Here is a 16,503-nt window from a genome sequence, read left to right on the forward strand (position 1 = left end):
TACACATGTGGCTGCCAACAATATTGGTTGCTGGGACAAGTTTGACTGCATCTGATGATCAGAGCAGGAAATTGCAATGCGGGGCTGACTATTGAAAAATGTGTAATGTGCGACAAGAACATCCCGCATGTGTGTGTGTGTGTGTGTGTGTGTGTTTTTGTGGTCTTCTCTTGACGTGGTACACACCTTTTCATTTCCTCATCATTTCATTCTCCAGCACAGGCAAGATTCACAAATGCTAAGATACATACAGCTTATAAAATGATCCCAATCTGCAGAAGCAAGAGTGAGTCTTCAATGTAATCATTTCTTTTCATCCCAACAGTCAAATAAAAACCTTTACTTCATTATGTAGCCATATTGACTCTCATGTTTCCAAATTTCTTTCTGTGCCAACGCCCATACAGCAAATGCTGAGTAACTCGGAAGACGAGTGCGCCCATGCGCGGGAAGAGCTGGAGAACCTGAGGCAGGAGCAGGACCTGTTACTGGAGAAGTACTCCCAGCTGGAGAAGGACAGCCAGGAGCTGCTCGTCAAGATGGGCGATGCGGACAAACAGCACCAGGAGGAGTTGGAGAGACTCCGCGGAGAGCAGCGAGAGCTGGAGGAAAGGATCAGCACCCTGCAGAAGGCCGAGAGCTCCCTGGGAGCGAGGGCTGAGGAGCTCCAGGCAGAAAATGACATCATCAAGAAACAACTAGCATCTACCAAAGGTGGGCATGCATGCAGGCCAAGACGTGAAAAAATGAGATTGCAAATCTTCTGACTCACAGTGTGCCCTATCCTTTCATTATTCTTTGTATACTTTGCTACCAAGTGCTAGTGTTTGTTCATGGGAAAGATAGATGCATAGATCATAAACTGATAGACAGGGTTCCCACAGTCATGGAAAATCCTGGAAAAATTTGTGGTCATGGAAAGTCAGGGAAAAGTCAGAGAATTTGGAAAATTTGTGAAAAGTCATGGAAAAGTCATGGAATTGCATTTACCTCTTGGCTATGGCAGCTTTCCAGTTTGTCGTGTCTCGCAACTCTCATACTCTGTGATCATACTCTGCTATTATGATTGGTGTTCATGTTTTCCATTTTTCCCAGTTTTGTGACATCCCAAATTCTACATAACTCCCGGGACATATACTATTGATAATAGATGTACATGTCATGATTAAGATAGGGGGTGGAACGGATGGCTGTGAGGGGAGGTGGAGGCCATCATAACGTGTCTGATTTTGGAAACCATGCCAGAAAGGAAGTCATGGAAAGCAGCAATTTAGTCATGGAAAAGTCATGGAAAAGTCATGGAATTCTGTTTTCACATTTCTGTGGGAACCCTGGATAGATGACTTGATACATTGTAGAAAAATGGATAAATCAATGGATTTATAGCTAAATATGAGTAGCTCAAAAAAGAGAGGGGGGATGGATTATATCATGCACAGAGCAAATATCACTCGATGCTTCTTTTGATGTGAAGCAATCTTAAAAAGGTTCAGATATTGAGACAGTCAACAAACAAAGCAGATTTTCTTTGATTAAAATGTGAAAATTATATGTCCCATGTATTTCATATACTTTCTCTCCATTATTAAACTCATACTGATGCTATATTCTTCTCTGTGTTTAAAGAACGGCTGGAAGAAACGCAAGAAGCCCTGAAGCTGGCAGGAAGCGCAGCGGGTCACGTGACCAGCCAAGACGCTGACCAGGTCAATGATTCGGGCGAGATTGTACCTGCATCAAATGTTGGCAGTGAAGACCAAAGCGGCAAGGAAAGAATTGCAGGTTGGTCTAGAGCAAGTGGAGAAAAAACAATCCAATATTTCTTTCAAATGAGCAGAAGAGAATGGGTAACTTTTGTGTTTTTTTGTCCATTGCCTCTAGTGCCAGAACTTTGATATTCAAATGTTTCATCAAGTTGTGTCAAAGAAAGAGAAGGTGCTGATGCAATGACACTTTTATTGTTAAGTACATTTGACTCCTCAAGCAGCAATGTCCCGTTTTATCTTATAATTGGTCAGTGCTTTGCAGATGTTGTTTGTCAGACTTTTTTCATTATTACCCATGAAATTGTATATCCACATGGCATAATGCTTATGACCTCATGAGGTATATGTAGCATAGTAAATGTGCGTGAAAAGTGCCTCTCCACTTTTCCTGTCTTGTGCCCATTCTATCAGAACTTATGAAAGTGAAATTGATATTCCTGAAACTGCTTCCTATGATATGTTTCCAAAAAGTTACTACAGTGCACTCCCGTTATAATGAACACGGTTATAACGAAATTCCAGTTGCTGTGAAGTAATAAATCATGCCTCAACATTATTCGCTTTATGTTTTTTTATTGATTGTTTGTTTGGTTATAATGAAAATTTAACACAAGAAAGCTGCCGGTTCTGAGGACTTTGTTGTAATGGGAGTCCACTGTACCCAGGTGAACAAATGCAAATTTAAGCATTTATTTTCAGAAAGTATGCTGTAAGAATTATGGAGAGTAGATGACATGACTATAAAGCAAACATTTTGTGGGAACTGTGAAGGAGTTTACAGAGATTAAAATGTAATCACACATACTACATCCTGTGTTTCTAGGGGCAGTAGATGATGACATGACAAGCCACCATGCAGCACTCATCACCAACGGAGACGATAGGACACCCACCAGGGAGTCTGGTGTCCAGGTAGAGTCCCTGTGGAGGGAGGCTGTCGGCAAGGAGCTCAATGGCAGGGTCAGGGAGAGAAGTGGTAAGTCACCAGACTCTTTATGAGCCGGCATCCTCACCCAGTCACCACTCTGCCCAAAGAGGGCTCCCAGAATACGAGATGACCCATAGAGTCACATTACCTGTATGCATAGCATGTAGAGGTCACTGCACGTCCAGTCTTCCCCACTAACCTGTGATATTTTCACTGCGGGAGATATAATGAAATTGAGAATGATATAAATGACCTTAATGTATCATGACAGGAATATCATGCTGAGATGATGCCAGAGAATGCAAAACAAAGCTTGGATCCTCTAGGAAGACAAAAAGAAAATATCATCTTGGTATACTAGTATTGGCCAGGTAACATCTGCAAACCATATGCCATAAGGATCTGTGATGTCATATCCTTTAGTGCCTCCCAGGGAAAGTCTTTTGGTAAATAATGACTTCCTGACTAGTAAGTCACCTTCAATATAGGCTCTCGGCAAGTACACTGTCCAAGAGCAAGCATTGTCATATAGCATTGTCATAGTTTCCAAATATATGCAGCAGTGATAGTTATGAAACCTGCTGTAGCAAGTAATTTTTCACAGTCGACCAGGGAAGATGAATTTTGCATGTTTTTAGTTCCACGGAATCGAGACAGTAATCACTGGAACACGCGATGAGCAAAAATATGTGGGTGCTTTTATTTTTGCACTGGTTTCTGGTTGCGCGAAATGTTATTAAAATTACCACTTTTGCAGTATATCATTTGTTGTATTCAAATCATAAGTGTGTCATAAGAGTTCACCATTCTTCTTTCTGTATGTGTTTAGATGGTGCTAAGGTGCAACCTGTGAAGTCTTTGAAGAATTCTGCAGAAGAGATGGTTTTCAGAGAAGTGAAGAAATACAAACGTGAGTATTTCAGTGAAATGGGAATACCCACAATGTCTTCTTTCGCGTGTGAAAACCAGAAACTCTGCATGTGTAGGAGAGCATCCCGTGGTGTGGATACAATAAATTTGTGGTGACAAATAAACCAGGAACAACGCGACTAGTGGTTACTAGGATACCAACTGTTTCAGCGAGGATGATTTTGCAGACTCACTGCCAGGACCTGATGAGGACAAAGTCATTGTATGCACAAGACAGATGAAAACAGAGAGAGAAAAAACAGAATGCCTCATCAATTTGTAAAAAGAAGAATTTTTGACAGTGTCATCACTGAGAGATAGTTATTTAGAGGTAACCATAGTATTCACATGCAGTTAGTCATCCCAGTGGTCAGATTCCAACTCTGGCATTAACATGTGATCTGTCCTCTGAAATATTTACAGGCTGTATCTTGAAGATGATTAACAAGATATTCTTATATTTTTATATCCAAGTACTTATTTCGTATCGTTTGCTTGATTTTACTCGAGCTATCATTAATTATCATTCCTGAAATTTGAATTGATGTAGTGATCACTATTAGATTGAATTGAATATCTTACATGTTAGATTTAAATTTGTGTTTCAGTGGAGCTGGAGGATGCTCAGATCAGACAGGTGGAGAGTGATCGTTTGATAGGGAGCCTACGGAGCAAAGTGGATGATGCTCACCGGGAGATGGACCAGCACCGGAGGGAGATCGCATCCCTGGAGCAGCGGCTGCAAGAGGCTGAGGAGACCACCAGGGCAGCCGTGGCGAGAGCAGTCAGTGAGCTGCAGGAGCGGTTATCAGGGAGCGGGGAGAACAGTGGTAGGGGTGGTGGGGACTTTGGACAGGAGGAGACGGATTCAATCAATGTACAGACTCTGGTCGACGAGCCCCTAGTGGTCTCCCAACAAGAGGAGCGGCAGCAGCAGTCCGTGGTCATGAGCCAGGAGTTCTCGTCAACGTTAAAACCCTCATCATTTTCAGGGTCATCTTTGTCATCGTCGTCGCCGCCAAGATTAGGGGCCAAGAGGGATTCTGATCTCCATAATCACGTTCATGGTACCAACTCTTGTAAGTAGTTTACTGAGTGCTGTATTATTGAATCATCTGAAAGAGCAAACTAGTGCACATGAAGATAAGTTAATAAAATCTGCCGTAGGCCTTTACAATTCCAAAGCTGTTCAGATCTGTTCATACAGCTATCTGCAGGGTCTTTAGGACAGTCTCAAATGCTGAAGTGTTTTTAATTGCTTGTTTTTTAAGATTCTTTGACACCTTAAGTTGTGAGAGCCAAGTTTTCATGGCATCATAGTTCCTTGATAAGTGAAGAATAAAGTTTTTTCATGGGCAGTGCCAATCTGGCCTTTTTGGTTACAGGGTAAGGTACCATAGGTAAAACTCTAGCTCTCATTTGAACAGGAAAGTGGAGAAATATCTATTTTTTGTAATTCTTCCTTCTATGTTTTACTTAGATTGTACAGTGGCTTGAAAACAGAAAAAAAAAACTTCAGGAAAGCCATAAATTGTCTGAGATCAGTAATTGCCAACATGGTCCAGGGGTCTGTTTCATGAAGTCATCACATAAAAGTCTTTACATAAATCTCAGAATGGCCAAAGTCGCTCACATCAGTACATGTAGCTATGAGAGACTTTCAAAGAGAAGTAAAGTCCATTTCTTGAAGTCTCTCATACATGTGTCTTATGAGTGACAAGTCCCTTGTAAGACTTTCATGAAATGGACCCCATGTCGTTTCTGTAGTGGATGATGGAAATGCCAATGTTCCAGGCATATTGTGGCAGAAGAACTTGAAGAGGGAGACACACCAATTGGGAGAAAACTAAATGGTTGAATAGCAAATTGGATTACAGTGTTTTAGAGGGAAGCAAGTATCTAAAAGCAAATTTGACTTGATTGTTTAGTTCATTTAGCATACTACAGTATATGGTTGGTTGGTGATGAATAGTGAGTCTGTGCTTGACATTTTGGACTTTCTGAATCTTGTTTTCAGCACACTCTGAAGACTTGGATGCAACTCTTCTAGAAATAGACACCTTGAAAGGTAAGACAGTCAATTTATTCTGGGCATTAACCTTTGAACCGAAGAAAGAGAGAGTGTAAAGTAAATAACTTTTTTATTCCTTCTTTCGGAAGAGTGTTGGAGGTATCATGTTTTGGGGTCATCCGTCAATCGGTCGGTCGATCTGTCCGTTTGTCTGTCCATCCCACCCATATTTCATTATCAAGATTTAAGAAGATAATTTCAGTGGATTTTCTTAGAACCAGTACTTGACTCAGGTATGCTTTGTGAGGTGTAAATGTTCTGATTAGATTAGTGAAAACCCTGAAGGTTTGAGGGATCTTGCCATTCCTGAATCAGACTTAAGGGTTGAATGATGTTGCTATGTGTCTCATGACTTTTTTACATCGATATACAATATTTGATCATAATTTTGTGTGTAGAGTGACTTTCTTCTGTCATGTTACTTCCCCTTCTCTTCCAAAGCTAGAAACCAGAAAACAGGAAAAATGTAAGATAGAAACAAAGAAAGAGAATAGAATGACAAAGAAAATAAAAATGCAGGAAGATATGCACTAAAATTGAGACTTATCTTTGATTATTTTGGTTTCCATTTTGAAATTTATGTTATCAAATATCTTTCTTTATGCCTTTCTGTTTTCTCAAGATGAATTGCACACACTACGGTCCAAATACAGCCAGCTAACGTCAGAGAAGGAATCGATCAGCAAAGAACTCAGCTCAGCACGGAATGAAGCCAGAATAGCACATGACAAGGCTGTCAGTTTACAAGGTAATTGTCTGAAACCTCTGATATCACATCAGTGAGGCTAGGTAAGAAATTATACTGAGAAACCTGTTGTTCCATGTCGTTGGATTTTCATAGTTTCATTTCAAAACATCCATCAAAAAACAGAAATTATGACTTTGTCAGATACAGTTATCACTTCACAGTAAGTTTAGATTGAAAGAACAATATTGCGAACATGTTTTTGCATTTTATATTAGTAGCTATTGACAAAGAGTGTTTGCCTGTTACCACATGCTCCAAGAGGGTTATATCTATCTATCTATATATCAATATAGATATAAACTTATTAATTTATCCATTCATTGGCATTCACAAATTGAAGATCAAGAAAAATATACAATTAATGCATTTTTGTCAGTGATGTTATTTTCATTGCTAAATTTTGGAGGGGCCTCCCCCTTCTTTAAGGCTGATTACAGTACAGATACAGGTGTTGTATACTTAGATAGGTTGATAGATATGCAAAAAATCTAGTATGTGTCTCTGCTACTAAAGAGTGATATAAGTAGTTTGTTCATTAGTGTTTCCTACACAGATATTTTGAATGAGATGAAAATAGATCTGGAGGAGGAATTTGACCCAACTTGACCAGATATTTGCTGGGAATGTTGTTTTCAAAGTGTGAATGGTTGTGTTGGCTTCCAGAACTTCAGACATGCACTACTGTGACTTCCAAGGTTACATTATGAGCCTATATGTAACTTCACTTAGCTAGGAAGTTACTTTCCAGGAATATGTTCATGCCTTCTTTGTTTCTAAACAGTGTGAATCTTATTCAAATCATGTGTTTGTACAGGTCAACTTGATGCAGCGGAGTTATCATCAAGAGAAACAAAAGCTTTATTACCACCTCTTAAAGGTTAGACTTTCCTTTTGTAGGCAAGATATGCAGTGACTAATGATTCTGCACTATTGTCTTTTGAAGTTTCCTTTCTTTTATTTTCTTTTTTTTTTTATGCTATCATTTTAACACATTTGTTTCAGAACAACTAGTTTCCGTTAAGTCAGAGATCTGTTCATGTTTGAACATGATGTCTCTCTTGCACTATTTGTATATCTGTCAAATCGACTACGGTGATCCCTAATGTCAAAACAAGGTTCAGTGTCTACCCTGAATGAAACTAAACTAAGCAAACACTGCAAGTTTAGTATGGCCAGAAATGCTAAGATGTACTGATTTGGCTCAGTTATTGAAAGTGATTTGTACAAGTGACAACAGACTTATCAGGAAAATATATTATTAAAAGATTCAGAAACATTCGCAGCATGAAACTTTCGTGAATAGCCTTTTTTTTTGCGGCATGAAACTTTCGTTAGTCATTGACCATGGAAAAATTACAAGTGTCCTACATGTTCTGGTAATACAAGGATTTGTTGAACACACACTGTTGGTAGGTATAGTACACACAACAAAACTGCATGCATACTACTGAACACGCATAGTTTAAAACAAGCAAAAAACTGAATGTGCACTACTAGTACGCATGTTAGTACAAGTACTTGTACGGTGAAAAGCACCGTATTGCTGGTACAAATACACATACTTAAACAGTGTATGTCATTATGCTGGCATTCAATGCATTGAGTAGACAATAACTTTTGCGAGAATTTTACTTTTGCAAATCTTGGCTCCTTGCAAAGGTTCAAACATGCAAAAATTTATGGTCTTACAGTATATCAAAATACGCAGCACAAAGGTGTATACTATAGACAAGATCTTTTGGTTGCACTTTGCATGTGTTATACACTCCACCTATTATTTATACCAAGTGCTCATCAAAAGGCCAAATAGACATCACATAGAATTATCTGTTGTGTTTGCAGTTCTTAATCAGTGTGTGATGGATGATTGTGACTATCACTAGTCTCACCACCAGATTCTGTGGCCCAATTCACAAAGGTAGTTTAAATCAAGTTCGCGATTTAAAGTTAGTCTGTGGACAAAAACAAGTGTGAAATGGGTGTACATTCCTCATATACAGTTGTATGTGTTAGCATGCATTCATTGGATGTCTGTTTCCATACACAATGCGTTATGCACATTAATGCAATCAAAATTTGCATTCTCAATGGCTAGATCCAAACTACCTTTGCAAATCCGGGCCCAGGAGTCTCTAACATATTTTGACTTTGTTATAAAAGATATGTGCTGCATCTCACATTTATGACACTAATATGTTTCTATATATGATATTAATATATATGATTTTAATTTTATTGCTGTATATATAGCACTGTATATCTAACCATGTTTCACTCTGGTTTTGTGCACCATTATAATTTTTTATGCAACAAGATGTTCTAACTTCTTCTAATCTATGTCTGCATTTCACTTTGAACTGACGCACAGAGCAACTAAAACAGGAATCTGAGCTTGTCAAAAAGCAAAGTCTCGACATAGAAAGCTTGCAAAGTAAGTCTCTATTCAACAAATGGCTTCATGATTTCTTAAGTTTCTTGTCTCATTATGAGGATTTATTCAATAGCAGGTTTAGAAAAACCAAATTCTTTGATTCAAAGTTTTGCACCTTGAGCACATTAGTCATGTGGAATTGGCACATTATAAGTACCCTGTATTATTATTATCAATATTATTAAAGTTCCAATTTTTGCCTGAATGAGGAACAGGCTCGACTTTTTGATGTCACTCGTTAGTAGACTTACAACAGTAATCAGATATTTTGTTGACGAAATACACAAAGAAGATGTATCGTTAGCATAAACTTCAAAGGCTGTAACATAATTACATGGTAATGTAATTTTAACTTCGTCTGAGTGTTTATGACAATCAATTAAATGAATACAACATTTGAATAAATCAGAGTACCTTGCAATCTGTTAAATTGTCCCTAGAATTTGGTTTCTGTCATGATCCCCTCAATATTAAGGAATTGTAGATCCCAAAATTGGTGGATGCCAAGAAAGGAAAATTAAAACTGAACATTAGTTCCACTGGTATTTGCATTGCAAGATTGTTACAACAATTGAAAGTTTTGCATAAGAAATCATAAAGAGCATATCACTCTTGACAGAATTTATTTATATGGCACTCTTATTGTATCTCATACTTTTTATCCCCCTCTGCCCCCCCATCCTTTATTTGATACATATATGGGATTAATTATTTAATTATTGTTTGTTTGAGCTAATCATGATTTATTATTGTGATTTGTTTAAATTGAATGATCCTCAAACCATTGTCTTTTTATTCTTTTCTTGGTACCAGGAAAACTAGTAGAAACGAGTGGAACAGCAAGCAACACACAGAATGAACTAGAAACATGTAAAGGTAAATACTACAGATACTTTAAGTAATTCATGATGAAGGAAGTCATTATCATGTACATTTTTAGTGTGTCTTCTTTTTTTATCATGTATTTTTAGTTTCCCACAGCTGAAAGCTTAGCAATAATATTATTGTAGTTTGTCTGTAAGTATGTGGCTTTGTTTGTTTTTTTTGCCTAAAGTGCACAATGCAGAAGCCTCTCTCACATTTCAATTGAATAGAGCCATCGTAGGCTTCTTCTTAAATATGATAGTTTGAGGTTTTGTAATCCCTTGTTGCCTTGTTTTATCAGAAAGCCAGGAGTAAGTCAGGAAAGATTATACATTGACCAGGGTAAACAATTCTCTTTCAGAAAATGCTAGAGTTGTACCAATTTTGTAACTTTCTATGATTGTGCCACAAAGGGGAAACTAATGTGATAAGTGAGAGTGGGTAGTTCTTGGGGTTTATCTTCTTCTCCTTACAGCAGTCCATGTTGTAGAGAACTATCGAATGACTGAAAAAAAAAAAAAAATCAGTGTAATGCAAGGGAGAAAAAACCCTAGGTAAACTATACTATGTAATTGAAGATTAGAGGAGACATGTTTTATAAATGCTGATAGTTGTGTAGCAACTCTTGTGTTCTGTCATGATGTGAAAAGATGCCATGTAAATATACTAAATTGGATAGATGTGTGGTAGACATGCTTTATTTACATACTAGACAGCAGCTTGGCCCCTGAGAACTGTTTGCAAGAAACCTTTAATTCACTGTTGTATCTTCCTGCTTCAGTCCGCATCCGAGCCCTGTCTGATGACCTGGAGCGAGAGAGGCAGTCTCGGCAGAAGCTGGAGAAAGAGGTGGCCCTGGCGAGCTCCTTACAGCAGGAGCTGGCTGGGGAGAGGAGGGAGAAGGAGAGACTACAGGCAGAAACCAGGGAGCTGCAGCTAAAAGTGACCCAGCTAGAGAAACAGCAGGAAAGCAGGAATGTACTAGGTAAATCATTTTTCTCTACAAACCCTGTTTGTGTCCTGATGCCCAGTCAGCATTTCCTTTGGTTTGCTTTCTTCATCAATTGGCTCAAATATATGTACACTAAAAATGTATTAGATATTTGATTATATCATTAAAGATGTTACAATAGGACCGTTGTGTTGTGACACTAGAGGTGAGTGGGTTTGTTAAACTCATTGCCGCCAAGAAGAGTGGAAGTTACAAGTGCCACCAAAGGACCGTGGCAAGTTATGATTATGGGCATGGGCATGTACAGGATTAAGGAATGGCTAGATTCCGACAGTGGTAGACTGGTGGTATCTCTGCAATAAACTATCGCAGAAGGACTCATTTGCAGGTGTCAAGAAAGTTTTTACACCGACATGAAATATGTCAAACAAGGTTTTGCTCTGGCCTCCATCTAATGGAGATTGCATCCTGATCAGGCAGTTGACCAGTGTGTGACATCTTGTGTACATGCCTGTATTTCTCTGTGTAGATGAGAAGAAGACGTCTGAAGATAAGGATCTGAAGTCCAAGATGGCAGCCTTGGAGACAGATCTCAAGAGGTGAGAAAGAGACAAGTCTGTCTCCCGTTGTACCTCTTCCTATGTCTGACTTGTAAAGAGAAAGACATTGCTCTCTGCTGTCTGTTCTCCATCATTTCATTCTTTGACATGGCCCTTGTCCCTATTCTTGTACATATAGCTATCCCCTTGGAAAAAGCCCACCAAAAACTAATGAAAGAATGTGGCCTAAACACATCAAAGGTCATTATTTCTCCTCAGAGTGCAGTCAATACCAAATGGAGTGGGTGTATGAGAAAACTAGCATATAGTTGAAATATTTTGATGAAATACCTTGTTTTTTGCCCTTACTTCTCTGCATTCAAAGTAGGCCTGAAATGATTGTGATATCTGTGCATTCTTACAATGACTTTTCTTAACATCTATTTTGAAGTCTGCGATATCTGTATCATTCAAGAATATGATCTTTATCATCACTATCGTGAAATTTTTTTGCTCGAGATATTTAAACATGTGTTTGTGTGTTTGTGTGTCTATCAAACCTGCGAATTTCTTCCGTTGTTAGCAGTGGTCAGTGTCCTCTTATTGAACCTTTTACTGCTTGTACTGAATGAAGATGCAATTTGAATTTGATGTTTGGATTGAGCACCATTCTCTGCTTCTCCCCTGGCAGCTCTCAGCAGGAGAGGAGTCAGATGAGCAGGGAGGTGGAGAGACTGGAGCTCCTCCTCAAAGAGGCGGAGTTCGAGAGAGGGAGGCTGGCAGACTCCAGGAGAGGGACGGACAGACAGGTGGATGACCTTAGGACGGAGAGAGATGACCTCCAGAAACGGGTATGTGACTGACCTTCACTGCCCAACCCTCTTTGGTCTGGGACATTAAAAGGACCTATGCAATGCAAATGCACATTGATTTGTGTTGATTTACAATATCCTGATCATCAATTATGTGGCTAAGAGAAGATCTGTACCATGTATTTTAAGATAATTTTTCTACTTTTTCTTGTTTTTTCAGATTACTTGCATGCATCTTAAAAAAAAAGAAATACTTCCAAACCAAGATTCTGCTAACAGCGTCATCTGTCAATAACTGCTTAAATACTAATATGATTAACAAAAGACATTGTATGGAAACATTCAAGTTATATTCAGTCATGGGAAAGGTGCATTCCAATGTCTCTTTTTGTCCCCGCCGAACGAGTTCGAGCAGGGGACTATGAAACGGGCTCCGTACGTGTGTGTGTCCGTGTGTCCGTGTGTCCGTCCGTGCGTCCGTCCGTGCGTCCGTGTGTGATCAAAATGTTCAAAATGCTACTCCTTCGCCATTTCTAACCCGATTTTGATTCTGTTTGCTTTATATGATAGCACTACATGGGAGCTTTGAAACTTCTATAAAGAATTTCAGTTGTGACCTTTGACCTTGACCTTTGACCTATATTGTACATTTTGCTTCAAAATGCTACTCCTTCGCCATTTCTCACCCGATTTTGATTCCGTTTGCTTTATATGATGGCACTAGGTGAGGGCTTCAAAACTTCTACACAGAATTTTGACCTTTGACTTCTTTGACCTTTGACCTTGATTTTTTGCCTATATTGTACATTGGCTACAAAATGCTACTCCTTCGCCATTTCTAACCCGATTTCGATTCCGTTTGCTTTATATGATGGCACTAGGTGAGGGCTTCAAAACTTCTACACAGAATTTTGACCTTTGACTTCTTTGACCTTTGACCTTGATTTTTGACCTAAATTGTACATTTTGCTACAAAATGCTACTCCTTTGCCATTTGTAACCCGATTTCAATTCCGTTTGCTTTAAGTGATGGCACTTGGTGAGGGCTTCAAAACTTCTACACAGAATTTTGACCTTTGACTTCTTTGACCTCTGACCTTGATTTTTGACCTGTATTGTACATTTTGCTATTAAATGCTACTCCTTCGCCATTTCTAACCCGATTTCGATTCCGTTTGCTTTATGTGATGGCACTAGGTGAGGGCTTCAAAACTTCTACACAGAATTTTGTCCTTTGACTTCTTTGACCTTTGACCTTGATTTTTTACCTATATTGTACATTGGCTACAAAATGCTACTCCTTCGCCATTTCTAACCCGATTTCGATTCCGTTTGCTTTATGTGATGGCACTAGGTGAGGGCTTCAAAACTTCTACATAGAATTTTGACCTTTGACTTCTTTGACCTTTGACCTTGATCTTTTTACCTATATTGTACATTTTGCTACTAAATGCTACTTCCGGCGGGGACATATATTACGCACCGCGTAATTTCTACTTTTCCTTGTTGATCATGGTGTTGACCTCATGGCCACCAAAATTGTGGCCAGTCACAAGCAGGGATTGGGTATGAATAAGTGTCCAACCATCAGCTGGAAGAGTCATTACATACCCTCCGATTTTGTGAAGGGCTCTTTTTATATGCATTAGTGTGACTGATTTAGTTTGATGTCTATTTCCTGATCACAGCTGACCAAAGCAGAGGAAGCATTAGAGAGGCTACGGGCCGGACCACAGGATGACCGCTCGGAAGTGGACGGCCTGAGGCAACGTCTGGAAAATGTTACCATGGAGCTGACCAAGGCAAAGTCAAATAATGCAGTAAGTTGCCCTGTTTGTACTGGTATCCGCCGGTACTACGGCTTTCTTGGATCAAGATTGGAGAAGAATCAAAGCAGGAAATCATTCGAATCTCAGAACTCTCATCAAGTAAATTCTCATATTGCAAGTTTAGCCTTTTTGATTGTGAATTAAACTTAACCCGGCTGGTAATTGTTCTAGTGTTGGTATTTGCAAAGTTTGTCTAGATTTAAACTATGGTCTTAACTTGTGTAAATCTTGCTCTAGATTTATACTTTCTCTATCAAGCTTGGTTGATTGGTAGCTAAAAATGCAAGGCATGGTATCATAAAAAAAACTTAAAACTGGTTTGAATTAATGTTAATGTCGGGAGTATAGGATACCATGTCAGAAAATATTTACAAGACTGTCATGACAACACAACGGTAGTGGTTTGGTTCTCACAAATTCACCTGCTGTAGAGAGCATTGCTACATACTATGGCAGCAGCAAGAAAGTTATGTTTGAGGCTAAAATTTGATGATCCGTTCTCTCAATCTTTTTCATCTAATACGCAGTAATTATTCTATCCGCAAAGGTACATGGAAGTGTCTTTCAATGAAAACCGTCAGTTGAAAGGTCTTGATGAGGTATCTCTGTTTGTGATCTGTTGGATCCAGTTAATCTTAGCCATGCTGTTTAGATGCTGCAACCGTGATTTGTGATGTTTGCACCGTTATCATTGCAATGTATTAACATCCTTGATTCTGTCTCTGTACTCCCCACCAGATGGCGCAGATGAGGTGGTTGCCTGTCTCAGTCATCATCATAGCCATCATAGCAGCTGTCTCCCAGAGTATCCTCGCCATGTGGATGGAAGTATGACCTCGTCTAAAACGTCGGCAGTGAGGCGAGAAAGTGCGACAGAGACACGTTATCACACATCGCCATCCTCCCCTCATAGTCCATCCTCCTCGATTGACCTATCGGTCAAGAGGAGAGACTGAACGAGGACGAAGACAAGAATTTTATTCTCAGTGAGAAGAGGGGTGCCTGATGCTGTGTGAAATGGTCACTTGTGAATATCTAAGAGTGTCAGATGAAATAGTAAATATGATGTACAGAAATCTTTTATGATTGAATGTGAATGCAGACCCTTTTGGTCGTGACGTCTCTTTGTGTAGATTCATGCATCACCAGAGGATGGCAAGATTGGTCTATTTAATAGTGGCCACTTGAGAAATCAGATATGTTTTTATACAGGTGGTATATAGGGCAGGTATTACTGTACGCTGTAATGGGTAAAATACTATATTGCATTGTTATGTGGCAGTGCATTCATATGTTATCTTGAGTCACCTTAACCCGTCTATGTCCCATGAGATTACGCAATGTGCAAATTCTGCAAATACTTGATTGTGGTTTTGTGTGTGTTCTCCGATATGTTGAAGTGTTGGCCCTGATGTGTGAGCATATGTCTGACATTTCAAGTTGTTTTGTTAATGTCAAATTTTGGAACAGACAGAATGGAAGCATTTGACCATTTCATCTGGGAAATTTATCCGAGGTGATCTCCTTTTGTTGTTAGTGGAAGAGTGGTAGTTTACCCCTTCCAACAACCCTCCTCCCCAACCCCCGCCCTCAGCCCCCGTGTACTGTGATTAATACGGGTGGAAGTCATTGGTGGCAAAACTTTATCCAGCTGGACCGAAAGTGATATCCTCTACGCTTTCTTCTTGCTTTGTGTTCAGTACTACATCAAACTTTGACTTTAATGTCAATACCAGTTCGTCCATGGCATCCTTTGTAGCCGTATAGTAAGTGTTCAGTCCGTAAGATAATTTATTTCCCTAGGGGGCTTTGGCAGTGGTATCCCTCCCCCTCCCCTCCCCCACGTGAGTCCTCTCTGTCACGTTCAACCCCCCACCAGAAGGGTGGATTCTACGTCAAGGCTGTGATGAGAAGCGTATGAACAAATGGAGAGACATGTGCTTCAGTCAGTGTGACAAGGGAAAGATATATTTGTGAATGTGGCTGCGTAGAGAGCTATGGCAGACAGCTATTGTCTGTTGCATCCCCGAACTTTGCAAAGTAGAAACCATGTTTTGGGTGATGAGCACTGCTAGGTGTACCCACTCAGTTCACTGTGATGTATGGTAAGCTTTACTTCCTTATTGTTAAGTCAGAGCTGTGTTTTCTTTTGTCTTTTGATGCTTGTTATCATCCGTAGATATTTTGAATTAGGTCAATGCTTCTTGTGCCGTTGTATTTGTGTGTTTTGATTTGCTGCATCTACCATGTTGGCCAACAAGCTACAAATCAGGTAAAACTCATCCAGTATAGACTGATGAATGTATGTTCAGTATAAGTTTGCATGGTGCAGTTGTGTGTGTGTGATTTTTTTTTTTTTCATGAAAAAAAAAGAAGGCCTAAGGCAGGATGTAAGGAAACTGAAAATTAAACATTTCAAGACAACAACTGTATACTGGTATCACCTGTATTCTTTGCTTTAGCTCTTTAGCGATTTCTAATAGGAATCTTATAAAGTGCAGCTGATGATCAACATTTATTTAATCAAAATGTAATTTAGTCTCCCTGATTTTCCATGTGAAATGAGAAAAGATTTTCTTGAATTATGATCTGATTGTTTTGGGATTCCCCTCCCTTGTTCTCTCCCGCCCCTCCCCCACCCCCTTCTCCCGATT

General features: G+C 39.4%; 1 protein-coding gene across 1 annotated transcript in view; it reads left to right on the top strand.

The window, feature by feature from the left end:
• Nucleotides 1-16,171, top strand: part of LOC140245834 (uncharacterized) — a 66,810-nt gene extending 50,639 nt beyond the window's left edge. The window contains exons 8-22 of the mRNA XM_072325336.1: nt 408-714; nt 1,627-1,782; nt 2,590-2,742; nt 3,524-3,604; nt 4,212-4,682; nt 5,621-5,671; nt 6,297-6,422; nt 7,237-7,299; nt 8,791-8,853; nt 9,667-9,729; nt 10,499-10,702; nt 11,199-11,268; nt 11,900-12,059; nt 13,709-13,840; nt 14,588-16,171. Coding sequence (XP_072181437.1) covers nt 408-714; nt 1,627-1,782; nt 2,590-2,742; nt 3,524-3,604; nt 4,212-4,682; nt 5,621-5,671; nt 6,297-6,422; nt 7,237-7,299; nt 8,791-8,853; nt 9,667-9,729; nt 10,499-10,702; nt 11,199-11,268; nt 11,900-12,059; nt 13,709-13,840; nt 14,588-14,683 — 2,196 coding nt within the window. The 3' untranslated portion in view covers nt 14,684-16,171. The remainder of the gene's footprint in view (nt 1-407; nt 715-1,626; nt 1,783-2,589; nt 2,743-3,523; nt 3,605-4,211; nt 4,683-5,620; nt 5,672-6,296; nt 6,423-7,236; nt 7,300-8,790; nt 8,854-9,666; nt 9,730-10,498; nt 10,703-11,198; nt 11,269-11,899; nt 12,060-13,708; nt 13,841-14,587) is intronic.
• The last annotated feature ends 332 nt before the right edge of the window (nt 16,172-16,503 follow it).

This window comes from Diadema setosum, chromosome 2, assembly GCF_964275005.1.
Source record: "Diadema setosum chromosome 2, eeDiaSeto1, whole genome shotgun sequence".
In the NCBI taxonomy this organism is placed as follows: Eukaryota; Metazoa; Echinodermata; class Echinoidea; order Diadematoida; family Diadematidae; genus Diadema; species Diadema setosum.